A 15,020-nucleotide genomic window follows, 5' to 3' on the forward strand; every position below is an offset into this window, starting at 1 on the left:
GGGCTCCCGAGTGGCACAGCGGTCTAAGGCACTGCTTCTCAGTGCAAGAGGTACCTGGTTAAAATCCAGGCTGTATCACATCCGACTGTGATTGAGCAGCGCACCATTGTCCCAGTGTCGTCCGGAGCAGGCCGTCATTGTAAATAAAAATGTATTAACTGACTTACCTAGTGAAAGGTTAAAGAAATATAAAAAGTTGAACAATCAAAATCATTGTCATTCCACCTTTTTTTTTATTTCACCTTTATTTAACCAGGTAGGCAAGTTGAGAACAAGTTCTCATTTACAATTGCGACCTGGCCAAGATAAAGCAAAGCAGTAGTAAAACAAATATACAGTCAATAATACAGTATAAACAAGACTATATACACGATGTGAGCAAATGAGGTGAGAAGGGAGAAAAAGGCCATGGTGGCAAAGTAAATACAATATAGCAAGTAAAACACTGGAATGGTAGATTTGCAGTGGAAGAATGTGCAAAGTAGAAATAAAAATAATGGGGTGCAAAGGAGCAAAATAAATCAATTAAATAAATACAGGGAAAGAGGTAGTTGTTTGGGCTAAATTATAGGTGGGCTATGTACAGGTTCAGTAATCTGTGAGCTGGTCTGACAGTTGGTGCTTAAAGCTAGTGAGGGAGATAAGTGTTTCCAGTTTCAGAGATTGTTGTAGTTCATTCAGCCATTGGCAGCAGAGAACTGGAAGGAGAGGCGGCCAAAGAAAGAATTGGTTTTGGGGGTGACCAGAGAGATATACCTGCTGGAGCGCGTGCTACAGGTGGGTGATGCTATGGTGACCAGCGAGCTGAGATAAGGGGGGACTTTACCTAGCAGGGTCTTGTAGATGACATGGAGCCAGTGGGTTTGGCGACGAGTATGAAGTGAGGGCCAGCTAACGAGAGCGTACAGGTCGCAATGGTGGGTAGTATATGGGGCTTTTGTGACAAAACGGATTGCATTGTGATAGACTGCATCCAATTTGTTGAGTAGGGTATTGGAGGCTATTTTGTAAATGACATCGCCAAAGTTGAGGATTGGTAGGATGGTCAGTTTTACAAGGGTATGTTTGGCAGCATGAGTAAAGGATGCTTTGTTGCGAAAGCCGATTCTAGATTTAACTTTGGATTGGAGATGTTTAATGTGGGTCTGGAAGGAGAGTTTACAGTCTAACCAGACACCTAGGTATTTGTAGTTGTCCACGTATTCTAAGTCAGAGCCGTCCAGAGTAGTGATGTTGGACAGGCGGGCAAGTGCAGGCAGTGATCGGTTGAAGAGCATGCATTTAGTTTTACTTGTATTTAAGAGCAATTGGAGGCCACGGAAGGAGAGTTGTATGGCATTGAAGCTTGTCTGGAGGGTTGTTAACACAGTGTCCAAAGAAGGGCCAGAAGTATACAGAATGGTGTCGTCTGCGTAGAGGTGGATCAGAGACTCACCAGCAGCAAGAGCGACATCTTTGATGTATACAGAGAAGAGAGTCGGTCCAAGAATTGAACCCTGTGGCACCCCCATAGAGACTGCCAGAGGTCCGGACAGCAGACCCTCCGATTTGACACACTGAACTCTATCAGAGAAGTAGTTGGTGAACCAGGCGAGGCAATCATTTGAGAAACCAAGGCTGTCGAGTCTGCCGATGAGGATGTGGTGATTGACAGAGTCGAAAACCTTGGCCAGATCAATAAATACAGCTGCACAGTAATGTTTCTTATCGATGGCGGTTAAGATATCGTTTAGGACCTTGAGCGTGGCTGAGGTGCACCCATGACCAGCTCTGAAACCAGATTGCATAGCAGAGAAGATATGGTGAGATTCGAAATGGTCGGTAATCTGTTTGTTGACTTGGCTTTCGAAAACCTTAGAAAGGCAGGGTAGGATAGATATAGATAGGTCTGTAGCAGTTTGGGTCAAGAGTGTCCCCCCCTTTGAACAGGGGGATGACCTCAGCTGCTTTCCAATCTTTGGGAATCTCAGACAACACAAAAGAGAGGTTGAACAGGCTAGTAATAGGGGTGGCAACAATTTCGGCAGATCATTTTAGAAAGAAGGAGTCCAGATTGTCTAGCCCGGCTGATTTGTAGGGGTCCAGATTTTGCAGCTCTTTCAGAACATCAGCTGACTGGATTTGGGAGGAGAAATGGGGAAGGCTTGGGCGAGTTGCTGTGGGGGGTGCAGTGCTGTTGACCGGGGTAGGAGTAGCCAGGTGGAAAGCATGGCCAGCCGTAGAAAAATGCTTATTGAAATTCTCAATTATAGTGGATTTATCAGTGGTGATAGTATTTCCTATCTTCAGTGCAGTGGGCAGCTGGGAGGAGGTGTTCTTATTCTCCATGGACTTTACAGTGTCCCAGAACTTTTTCGAGTTAGTATTGCAGGAAGCAAATTTCTGCTTGAAAAAGCTAGCCTTGGCTTTTCTAACTGCCTGTGTATAATGGTTTCTAGCTTCCCTGAACAGCTGCATATCACGGGGGCTGTTCGATGCTAATGCAGAACGCCATAGGATGTTTTTGTGTTGGTTAAGGGCAGTCAGGTCTGGGGAGAACCAAGGGCTATATCTGTTCCTGGTTCTAAATTTCTTGAATGGGGCATGCTTATTTAAGATGGTTAGGAAGGCATTTAAAAAAATAACCAGGCATCCTCTACTGACGGGATGAGATCAATATCCTTCCAGGATACCCCGGCCAGGTCAATTAGAAAGGCCTGCTCGCTGAAGTGTTTCAGGAAGCGTTTGACAGTGATGAGTGGAGGTCGTTTGACCACTGACCCATTACGGATGCAGGCAATGAGGCAGTGATCGCTGAGATCTTGGTTGAAGACAGCAGAGGTGTATTTAGAGGGCAAGTTGGTTAGGATGATATCTATGAGGGTGCCTGTGTTTAAGGCTTTGGGGAGGTACCTAGTAGGTTCATTGATAATTTGTGTGAGATTGAGGGCATCAAGCTTAGATTGTAGGATGGCTGGGGTGTTAAGCATGTTCCAGTTTAGGTCGCCTAGCAGCACGAGCTCTGAAGATAGATGGGGAGCAATCAGTTCACATATGGTGTCCAGAGCACAGCTGGGGGCAGAGGGTGGTCTATAGCAGGCGGCAACGGTGAGAGACTTGTTTTTAGAGAGGTGGATTTTTAAAAGTAGAAGTTCAAATTGTTTGGGTACAGACCTGGATAGTAGGACAGAACTCTGCAGGCTATCTTTGCAGTAGATTGCAACACCGCCCCTTTTGGCAGTTCTATCTTGTCTGAAAATGTTGTAGTTTGGGATGAACATTTCAGAATTTTTGGTGGTCTTCCTAAGCCAGGATTCAGACACAGCTAGAACATCCGGGTTGGCAGAGTGTGCTAAAGCAGTGAATAAAAAAAAATTTGGGAGGAGGCTTCTAATGTTAACATGCATGAAACCAAGGCTATTACGGTTACAGAAGTCATCAAAAGACAGCGCCTGGGGAATAGGAGTGGAGCTAGGCACTGCAGGGCCTGGATTTACCTCTACACCGCCAGAGGAACAGAGGAGGAGTAGGATAAGGGTACGGCTAAAAGCAATAAGAATTGGTCATCTAGAACGTCTGGAACAGAGAGTAAAAGGAGGTTTCTGGGGGCGATAAAATAGCTTCAAGGTATAATGTACAGACAAAGGTATGGTAGGATGTGAATACAGTGTAGGTAAACCTAGGTATTGAGTGATGATGAGAGAGATATTGTCTCTAGAAACATCATTGAAACCAGGAGATGTCATTGCATGTGTGGGTGGTGGAACTAATAGGTTGGATAAGGTATAGATAGTGAGCAGGACTAGAGGCTCTACAGTGAAATAAGCCAATAAACACTAACCAGAACAGCAATGGACAAGGCATATTGACATTAAGGAGAGGCATGCTTAGTCGAGTGATCAAAAGGGTCCAGTGAGTAGTGAGGTTGGTTAGGGTCACGGCAATTCAGACAGCTACCCGGGCCATCGGTAGCAAGCTAGCATAGGATGGAGGTCTGTTTTTAGCCACCTCGCGTTTCCGTCGGTAGGATTAGTGGGGTTCCGTGTGGTAGGGGGGGGATCAATCCAATTCGCAAAAAAAAACCAATAGATATAGTATAGAGGCCCAAGAAAAAATAATTAAGTAACAAAAAATGAAGTAACAAAAAAGAGGTGCATACTTTACTAAAGAGCACACTGCATTCGCACATACTTTAGAAATGTAATATAAACACAGTGGAATGGGATACATGTGTCAGCAACATTTACACATCCAGTATTTAGGTTTTGGCTCAGTGGGAATTAATTTGACTGATTCACAGGCATATGGTCACTGGCAACAAAGGGTTTGTAAATCTACAAAGACCTGGGGATTTCTTGGCACTGAATATGAACAAGGGTAGCTGGAATCAGTAGGAACTCTGCAGTATTTCTCCAGGGATGTTTCAGGTAGACAACATGTGGGAATGCTCTTTGATACAGTATGAATGAGTCCGAGGTCAGTAGTCGGTCTTAAAGCTTTTCTACCTCCTCTAACTTGTGATCGATGATCAAGTCATGACCATAAAACTTGAAGTAGCCAAAGAACTTATTTTGAAGCATCAGTGGAAACCACAGAATATCGTCAACCCACATTTGACCAAAGGGTATCTTGTCCGAGTCGAACCACTGCGGCCTCATCTCTATAAGAGAAAAGGTATAAGTTAGTGAACTTCGTCAGACATCAGTCTAAAATGTCCATAAAAAGGAAAGTAGTATAGGGCAGCAGTTTTTTCAAGGAAATTGATTATAGCCTATTGGGCTGAGTTTATCCTGGTCACAAACCAGGCCCTAAATAGAATGCATGAGATTGAGAATGAATACCATCTGACTCTGTTGGCTCCCCGTTGTAGTTGTCAGCTCGGAAAACATGCACATCAAGCAGCTGTTTCTCCGATGAATTCAAATGTTATTTCCAATCTTATCAAGTGCATCCACTGTGAGGCCACTTTCCTCCTGCAGTTCTCTGGAAGAAACAAACCGTTTGTAAATAGAGAGAAAGCAGCAGGATAGTGTGTCGCTTTCAGACCAGAGTAGGAAAAAAAATAGATAGTAGGCCTCAGATTGCCACCAAACCCATTCCACTTCCCTGCTCCGAACCATCTCTTCTTCATGCCCAGCAGCATCCGTCCAGGCTGCACCACCAGCACCAGGGTCAGCAGCTTGTTGGTAAACATTGTACCTGTAATATACATAATCGGTGTGTAATAATCAGTAGACCACAATCCATGGATGACCTCACTCTCTTGGTTGCATCGAAGCTACAGTATCTCTAGAGATGATACATTGCAGATTATTGAGAAGCATTCTGTAAAGTTATTTTCTGACAAAACACCATTGTAAAAGTTATGGTATGCAAGACATCACAGCAGTGCACAGCAGCAAAATTGAACTAGTAGCCTTTTAATGCATTCTTCAAGTAGACTAGAAGTAAAACTCCATGCAAGTAATGCAAGTAACTTGCCTTTATAGCAATTTGTAGGTTGTCAATCTAGTCCTTAAATGGTTTTCATAGATTAGAGTTATCCAGAATGAATAACGAATTTCTCCAGTCTCGCGTTGACAGTGGCAAGGCCTGCCATGTGATCGTATTCCATGTCTCGGGCACTGACCTGTAACATTCGACATGGGTAAAGGATCAAATTGGTCGTTTTAGTTAAAGATCTGTGAAAATGTGTTACCCTCAAATATTGTCGACTGGAAACAGAAGTATAATGCCAAACCATTAAAAAAAGCCATAGCTGGTGATAGCAGTTGCTGTAGTATTACGGTAACATATTTCATTACGCATCCTCATATAATTTAACATGTTTGAAAACAAAATAATTGCCACGCGTTATAACTTCTCCACAACAAGTAGATCTGCGCAGATTATGTGCATTATTGACGTTCTCGGACAGATGAATTAGTTGCGATCAATTTAGCTCGCACAGCGCGCCGGGTTGGCGGATCACGTATGATTCTAATGTCGCCCTGCAGGACTACCGGGAGCCCTAAATTGCGGAATCGGTTGTCTTTGACTAAATCGAGCGTGTCCAACACATTCACGTGATCAGGAAGTGCAACTACAAATTCGAACGAAATGCTGTCTGCCAGCAGCATTAGCACAGATTAGAACATCTTTGCCATCACGTTTAGCTAAATAATGTGGTACTCGGTGTTACAAAAATCATATCTACATACCTCTGTACATGTCCTAAAAAAGGCTGCGCATAATCTGAAAGGAAAGAGTACTGCCGATCAGCGTTGGATAGTTCGGCAGCTTAATGACCCCTTTGTGAAGGCTGCCCATGTGCACAACTACCGGTGTAGAAGCGCCTTCAAACTGCTGGAGATTGATGACAAATACAAACTTTTAAAACCCGGATTCAACGTAATAGATTGTGGTGCTGCACCGGGTGCTTGGAGCCAGATAGCTGTTCACAGGGTCAACTCAACTGGGGATAGTGAGTACGTCTTGTATTTACCCAACTGGCAGATTAGCACATGACATGCTGTTATAATTAATCGACCAGTCAGGCCAAATATATATTTTCCTGCATCTGACATTGTTCTGACTGCCATGTTTATTTACATTTATTGATCTAACCTTTATTTTGTCAGGGAGTCATACTGAGACCGACGTCTCTTTTAGAGATGAGCCCTGAAAATACGCGCAATAGAAATAAAACAAATGCAAGCGGAAAGAACGATATGGTTATAACAAAACAAACCCATTCATCAGTAATACGGTCCCCAGTCAGCTTTCTGAATTGCCCTAGAGGCACCAGAACATCACATTTAAGAACATTTTGAAGATTGTTCCACAAATAAGGTGCAAGAAAGGTAAATCACCATTTAGTTAACTTTGAGTTACTTTCCAGAGTTAACCATCCCTGAGATCGGGTGTGGTAACTCATGTCTAAAGTTTAGTCAAGATGTTAGGTACAGTGGGACTTTTTGTAAAAGGGCTTTATAAATGAAAACATAGCAATGTGACATCAGAGGGACAAACAACTTTCTGATAGAGAATGAAGTGATGAGTACTAAAATTGTCGCCGGTAATAAAGCATAGTACGCTAAATTAAACTGTGTCTAATGCCTTTAATGAAGTGGCAGCTGCGTTCATATAGATGTCGCCATAGTCTAGGACCGATAGGAACGTCAACTGAATAATCTGCTTTCTACTATTTAGCGAGAGGCAGGACCCATTTCTATAGAAGAAGCCCGTTATATTTCTATAGAAGAAGCTTCTTACCAACTCATCAATATGCTTTTTAAAGACAGTTTTCACATGTCCCTGTAAGCAGGGACAAGATCAATGTGAACACCATCCCAAGGACATATGCTTAAACCATCAGTTATTGTTATGTGCTCTAGAGAACAACATGTACTTAGTTTTACCTGTATTCAGTAGGCTACTAATTTCATCGCTGCCCGCACCTGCCCACCCGTCCAGCATCACTACTCTGGACGGTTCTGACTTAGAATATGTGGACAACTACAAATACCTAGGTGATTGGTTAGACTGTAAACTCTCCTTCCAGACTCACATTAAACATCTCCAATCCAAAATTAAATCTAGAATCTGCTTCCTATTTCGCAACAAAGCATCCTTTACTCATGCTGCCAAACATACCCTTGTAAAACTGACCATCTTACCGATCCTCGACTTCGGCGACGTCATTTACAAAATAGCCTCCAACACTCTACTCAACAAATTGGATGCAGTCTATCACAGTGCCATCCGTTTTGTCACTAAAGCCCCATATACTACCCACTACTGTGACCTGTACGCTCTCGTTGGCTGGCCCTTGCTTCATACTCGTCGCCAAACCCAATGGCTCCAGGTCATCTACAAGTCTCTGCTAGGTAAAGCCCCATCTTATCTCAGCTCTCTGGTCACCATAGCAGCACCCACCCGTAGCACACGCTCCAGCAGGTATATCTCACTAGTCACCCCCAAAGCCAATTCTTCCTTTGGCCGCCTCTTCCTTCCAGTTCTCTGCTGCCAATTACTGGAATGAACTGCAAAAATCACTGAAGCTGGAGACTCTCTGGCTCCCTCACTAGCTTTAAGCACCAGTTGTCAGAGCTGCTCACATATCACTGCACCTGTACATGGCTCATCTGTAAATAGCCCATCCAATCTACCTAATCCCCATACTGTATTTATTTATTTATCTTTGCACCCCAGTATCTCTACTTGCACATTCATCTTCTGCACATTCTACCATTCCAGTGTTTAATCGCCACCATGGCCTATTTATTGCCTTACCTCTCTTATCCTACCTCATTTGCACATGCCATATATAGATTTTTCTACTGTATTATTAATTGTATGTTTATTTATTCCATGTGTAACTCTGTGTTGTTGTATGTGTCGAACTGCTTTGCTTCATCTTGGCCAGGTCCCTGTTGCAAATGAGAACTTGTTCTCAACTAGCCTACCTGGTTAACTAAAGGTGAAAAAAAAGAGACTGTAGCTCAGATAGAGCCTTGTCACCCATGGGGGCAATGGCATACACAACAGTATCATCGGTGTACAAGTGCAGGTAAAATATTTTTTTACAGACAAGTCGATATTGTTAATGTAAAAAGTACAGGACCCAGAATCGACCCCTGTGGGACACCTTTCATAGTATCCAGGAAACCTGATTTAACACCATCAGTAGATACACATTGAGTTCAATCTGTCAAGTCATTTTTAAACCAGTTACATTCAGCCTGGTCTAGACCAATTGAGGAAAGCCTCTGAATTAGCAGTGAATTATAAACAGTATCAAAAGGTCAATGTAGAGAGCAGCTCAATGTTGCCTTTTATCCATACAGTTAACCACATAATTTATAACTAGAGATGCAGCAGAGATAGTGCTATGACCTGGTCTAAAACCCGACTGATGCACATTTAGAATACATTTCAAGGATTCTTAGCTGAGAATTAATCAAGGATTGTAATATTTTTGCAAGGCAAGAAAGTTTTTAGAAATAGGCTGATAATTATTTAGGTCACAAGGGTCACCACCTTGGTGAAGGGGGGAGTACATGGGCTGCCTTCCAAACCTTGGGGATAGCAGCAGATCTAATCATCAGGTTAAACAAATGGGTTAATGATTTAGCAATCAGGGGGGCAGAGAGCTGCAGCAAAAATATATCAAGCATATCAGCCCAATCTTTGGCAAGGCATCTAGCACATCACAGATAGTGCATTTTAAAATGTAAAACAAAGATTCACTAGGGGTGCGTTCATAAATTAATTCTGGATTGCTAGACAGAGCTCAGACAGCGCTCTGGGCGTTCATAAGTTAATTCTGGATTGCCAGACAGAGCTCAGACTGCGCTCTGGGCGTTCATAAATTAATTCTGGATTGCCAGACAGAGCTCAGACTGCGCTCTGGGCGTTCATAAATTAATTCTGGATTGCCAGACAGAGCTCAGACTGCGCTCTGGGCGTTCATAAATTAATTCTGGATTGCCAGAGAGAGCTCAGACTGCGCTCTGGGCGTTCATAAATTAATTCTGGATTGCCAGACAGAGCTCAGACTGCGCTCTGGGCGTTCATAAATTAATTCTGGATTGCCAGACAGAGCTCAGACTGCGCTCTGGGCGTTCATAAATTAATTCTGGATTGCCAGACAGAGCTCAGACTGCGCTCTGGGCGTTCATAAATTAATTCTGGATTGCCAGACAGAGCTCAGACTGCGCTCTGGGCGTTCATAAATTAATTCTGGATTGCCAGACAGAGCTCAGACTGCGCTCTGGGCGTTCATAAATTAATTCTGGATTGCCAGACAGAGCTCAGACTGCGCTCTGGGCGTTCATAAATTAATTCTGGATTGCCAGACAGAGCTCAGACTGCGCTCTGGGCGTTCATAAATTAATTCTGGATTGCCAGACAGAGCTCAGACTGCGCTCTGGGCGTTCATAAATTAATTCTGGATTGCCAGACAGAGCTCAGACTGCGCTCTGGGCGTTCATAAATTAATTCTGGATTGCCAGACAGAGCTCAGACTGCGCTCTGGGCGTTCATAAATTAATTCTGGATTGCCAGACAGAGCTCAGACTGCGCTCTGGGCGTTCATAAATTAATTCTGGATTGCCAGACAGAGCTCAGACTGCGCTGTGGGCGTTCATAAATTCAGAGCGTTGTCCGTTTGTAAATTCTGAGCATTCGGAGTGCACACTGGACGCTCTGGCTGAGGAGTAGGGTTGATCTGAGTGTTCTGACCTCACAACGGCAGTCAAGCACCCAAGCTCACTGGTTAAGTTAGCTAGCAGGCTAGCTACTTCCAGGCATAAATGAAAGAACCTCACTCTGACCATTATTCTCGCCCTAGCAGAGCTGGTTATTCAGAGGGTTGGTGACTGTAACTGTGCTGCTGGCAACAATTTTAAATACAACTTTTTGCTGAGGTTTACTGACACCTGCCATATTCAACGGGTGTTGAGTGTTTGAAAATTCATCAGTTATTCTGTGCTCTGGCACACTCAGACAAGTGTGCTCTGAAATTGCAGTAGATAGAGGCTAAATCAGAGTAGAACGTCATTTAAAAACCCTCAAGGAGAAAATGTTTTAATGTTCTTAATTAAACACCGATTAGTATTTTGCTGTTTTGTATCTCTAATACATACTATGGAACAATTTTCACTGAGCTCATACGCAAATACTAAAATATATATTTTCGGGGTTATTAGTGAGAATTCAATTAATAAATGAGGAGTTATTAACAGGGTTTTTCACATTTAGTCGTGTGGGTTTTGAGATCAATCGAGTCCGATTTTAATCTATGTATATGCTCTTAAATTGATTTGAGGCCGGGGATAGCCAATCCAGATTAAAATCTCCTAAAATGACCAACTCTGAGGACAAAAAAGGTGTTAAACTCTCAGATATAACACCGATAACATCCTCCATGGAAGCAGTAAATCCCAGAAACAAATAAGTGTGTATTCTGGTTTATGGGCACATCTACTACCAGGAGCTAAAATGTATTGGGAATATAAATATTTAAAGATTGTGACACCATACAATTAGTTTTGACATATTTGGCCACTCCTCCCCCTTTCTGTAGTCTGTCACATCTAAATACATTATAATAATTTACTTCAATGTCTTTATCAGATACAGAACCATTTAACCATGTTTCCTAGAGAACCAGAATGTCAGGACACGAGTCCTGCACCCAAATGTTAATTGTGTCCATTTAAAAAAAAAAAAAAAAATCATACATCTCACAATAAGGTGCATCATCCCAAGACCCTTGGTATTTAAAGGGAGGGCGTATTCAGCTCCGTCCCATAAGAGCTAACAGGCACAGGGTCATCTGCAGCTATTTGTTGAGTGAGCTGAGACTTAGCCACGGTCTCTGGCCAACCCACACGAGAGCAGAGTAGACAGCATTTGACGGACTGCATTTGTTGGCAGAGCTCAGTCCACCCTGATGAAGCTCCCGCCAAAGGAGGTGTGGACAGGAGGCTGGGTGTGCTGGGTGTGCACATTCTGGGTGTGCACAGGAGGCCTTGGTGTGGCTCCTCTTGCAGGGCTGGAGCTGCTATGGGGGATAGGAGTGTCCCAGACCTGTCCCGGGGATGGGAGTAGGGAGTGTAACCAAAACTAGCCTGGGAGGGAGGTTGGTGGGGAATTGAGGAGGGTGGTATGGAGGACAGTGTGGCTGATTATGTGAATGATACATGGTGTGGACTGCATCATGTGGTGCACTACCCTCAACAGTGTTTTGCCAGACCCTAGGGTAGTGGTCGGTGCAGTGTAGCGCTGAGTTGAGGTGGGCCTGGTCTGGTAGAGCTGTGCTGTAATGGGCCAGATCTGGTAGAGCTGTGATGGGTCTGGTTGAGCTGTGCTGAGGCGGGCCTGGTCTGGTACCATGGGAGGGAGATTGAAGAGGGTGGTGTGGAGGGCAGTGTGGCCGGCGACGCTCCAAACGCTGCATGGGGCCTCTTTGACTGCGTACGGCTTGGGCATAGCTCAGTGTATCTGTATGCAGTTCCTTGGAGAGAAGTGGTAGAGGGTGGTGTTTGCGAAGGCAGTGTTGCTGGCTGTTTTCCAATCTCTGTGAGGTGCCACCAGATGCAGGTCTAATGGAACGTCTGACGTTGGGCCTTAGCACACAGTCCTGAGAGAGGCTGGCATTTACCCTCTGGATGGTGGCAGGGTGGAAATCTCTCTTCTGGAGCAGGGTAGATATTACTATAGTCACGAAGGGGAAGATGGTGGAGGCCCTTTCTATCACTCAATGACCTGTGTGATGTGGTCACCCCCTCCTGTTGGAGACACAGGTCATTGGTCCCCGTGTAAATGATGATATGGCTGGGGGAGACAAAGCTGGGCCACACTCATTATCTCCAAAGTTCTCTCTGTTGTGGGGCACCATAACTTTGACACGTCTTTATTTGGGAAAAGTGTTTTCTCATATAAATTTTCCATTTGAGTCCATGATTAATATAATGTTTGGTTTTTGTCAGGTCTGTGAAGGATGGCAGGAGTGATTGGAGAATTACAGGCTGTGAGTTTGGGATGGAGTGGTCAGTTGGGTTGGTGGGTTCTGATTCAGCTGTTGTCCTGGTTTTTGTCGGACTCTTTGTAGAGTGGATGGTTGTGGCTGAGAAATTCCTGCCTTAGCTCATGTAGCTCCTTCTGCAGGTCGTGCATGTGGCTGGTGTTGACTGTGCTGGACAGTTCCTCTCTAAGTCTACACACTTCCATCCTGAGAGCCTGGTTTTCCTCCTCATCATTATTCATTGCACACTGCGGCTCCCAAACCTCATCCCGATGGTGAAGCACCAGGCTGATCTCCTCCTCTAGAAGATGCTGTGGTACTGCTGGTGTCACGCGTCAGAGATTCATGCTCAGGGCTGTGTCTGCTGCAGGCGAGGGAGGAACAGCGACACTGGGGACTACATACTAGGGCACAGAGGGAGTGGAGGCTGTTGTCGGTAGTGACAGTGTAGAGGTTTTAAGTTTAGCAACAAGAGGTTTTATTTGATCGAAGTAGTGGACAAATTGATCCAAACTGGCCACCGAACCTTGAACCGTCTCAGTACCGTTATAGTAAATATGAATGTTACTTTTGGAGGTGGAATCAATGTACAGTTGCCTCATTGTTCTCTTTTCTGACATTTTAAGTTCATTGCTGGTCTTGTGGAGAGCTGTGTGACAAGCATTCGGATCATCTGTAGAACATCAGTGAAATTAATTGTCAAGGCTCGACAGTGTTATCCAATGTCCTTTTAGCACAAGAAGCTGTGAAAACGAGTTATGAGAGTAGTTCCACACTTCATGACCTCTTGCATGTTTTGTTTCTTCCAGATGGAGAATTCCCCCGTGGCACTGTGGTTGGAATTGACCTTCTGCGTATAGCACCTCTAGATGGAGCTCACTTCCTGTCCAATCATGACATCACCGACCCAGTCACACATGCCAAGCTGCTTGAACTTCTCCCTGGTGCCCAGGCTCATGTCATCATGAGTGATATGGCACCCAATGCCAGTGGTTTCAAGGAGATGGACCATGAAAAACTCATCACAATGTCATTGTCATTGATTGACTTGGCTGCGAAGGTGTTGCAGACCGGTGGCTCTCTCATTTGTAAGTATTGGGACGGGGCATTGGCGCACCAGCTTCAGCAGAAGCTTTCTGCTGTGTTCCGTGACGTCAGGACAGTCAAACCAAAAGCCAGCCGAAAGGATTCGTCCGAGTTGTTTTTCCTTGCCCGGTCGTACAGAGAAAATAAAATGGTGTGACTGTATATTTGAATGCGTGTCGTAAGCTTTGTTCACCTGCAAAGAACGGCTTGAGGTGCTAAAGCACTTGAGGAGCCCCATCTATTTCTCCTTCCTGAATGTACTTTTTGTTAAAAAAAATCTATAGTGTGCTGTGATATCTTTACCCAACTCATTAAAATCGATGGATATTCTACAATGATTAACATTAGTCAACATCTACAATTCTTGAAACCTTCCCTAAAATATTTTAGACATACTTTATAAGTACACGTCACATCCATGCCACATCTGTAAATCCAACAAGACATTTGGATCAAGCATGCTTCATTCATTTCTCACTCGAGCTGAAATATTTAGCCTACCAGAAGATGGCATCCTTGAGGTATCAATAAGCTGTGCATTTGCAGGCCAACAATTTCTCCGTTACTGGCTGTTTTCATCTTTGCCCACAGACAAGGAGATATCAACATCTACGGGCCAGAATGTATTGTATGTATCAAGCCCTTGTCATCAGAGCCACCGTGTGCACAGAAATTTACTTGAGGAACGTCAGAACAATTATTTTTCCTTTGTCAGGCATGTCTGAAGTAGTACAAAGTACATTTGGTATTTGTGAGATAATAAGTATTCCAGTTTTCCATTCGTAATGCTTATAATCTGTTTTGCCAGCCATGTAGTAACATGTAATCATTCTCTCATTTAGGGCTTATAAAGGGAAAACAGGCTGGATGAAAGAGCCACGGACAGCATGACTAATGAAATGGCTGATGCCACTGAAGCCGTGCATTATAAATAGTGTTGGTCTTCACTCTCAGAGAGCGGGGATGTGCTCTTCAATACATCATCAGGCTGGCATTTGAATGCTCTGCTTGAAATGATGTGGTTTTGAATTATTTTTGCCAAGTGGACTGCCACTGATTGAGATTTCCCTCAGATACAGAGCTAAATACCTTGGGATGAAGGCCCACAGTAGTGTTGATTTGGCACTATTTACTTTGCCTGTTTGTCTCTCTTGTCACTGACTACTTTCTGTAATTATGTGGCTCTCAGGGTTTGAAAGTACTCTGCTGATTTGACCAGGAACAAAGAAACAAGTGTATCAGAACTGTGCAATAGACTGAGAACACAATTAAATGCGATGGGGAAAGGAGAAACGGATACAAATGTTTCTTAAAATAGAGAATATGATGAAAATAACCTCACCATAAAGAAGCACATGGAAGGTTTCATATATTTGATACCAAACATTGGTGGAGGGGCCCTGTCTCCATGACGCTATTATAAACCTTCATACAATTAGCCAGT

The 15,020-nt window shown here is 43.9% G+C and overlaps 2 protein-coding genes across 2 annotated transcripts; one reads left to right on the plus strand and one right to left on the minus strand.

Moving 5' to 3' along the window:
- Window positions 1-213: 213 nt before the first annotated feature.
- LOC118365295 (oxidized purine nucleoside triphosphate hydrolase-like) lies at window positions 214-5,173 on the minus strand. The gene is given in 5 exon segments (XM_052518742.1): window positions 214-4,639; window positions 4,821-4,882; window positions 4,884-4,907; window positions 4,909-4,960; window positions 5,026-5,173. Coding segments are annotated over 5 exon segments (456 nt in total). The 3' UTR covers window positions 214-4,469.
- An 861-nt stretch (window positions 5,174-6,034) lies between these two features.
- On the plus strand, window positions 6,035-13,738 carry LOC118365294 (rRNA methyltransferase 2, mitochondrial). Its single transcript, XM_035747392.2, has 2 exons — window positions 6,035-6,442; window positions 13,300-13,738. The coding sequence occupies exons 1-2, from the start codon at window positions 6,142-6,144 to the stop codon at window positions 13,731-13,733; spliced, it is 735 nt and encodes a 244-aa protein (XP_035603285.1). The 5' UTR covers window positions 6,035-6,141; the 3' UTR covers window positions 13,734-13,738.
- Window positions 13,739-15,020: the final 1,282 nt, after the last annotated feature.

Source organism: Oncorhynchus keta, chromosome 5, assembly GCF_023373465.1.
Source record: "Oncorhynchus keta strain PuntledgeMale-10-30-2019 chromosome 5, Oket_V2, whole genome shotgun sequence".
Lineage (NCBI taxonomy): Eukaryota > Metazoa > Chordata > Actinopteri > Salmoniformes > Salmonidae > Oncorhynchus > Oncorhynchus keta.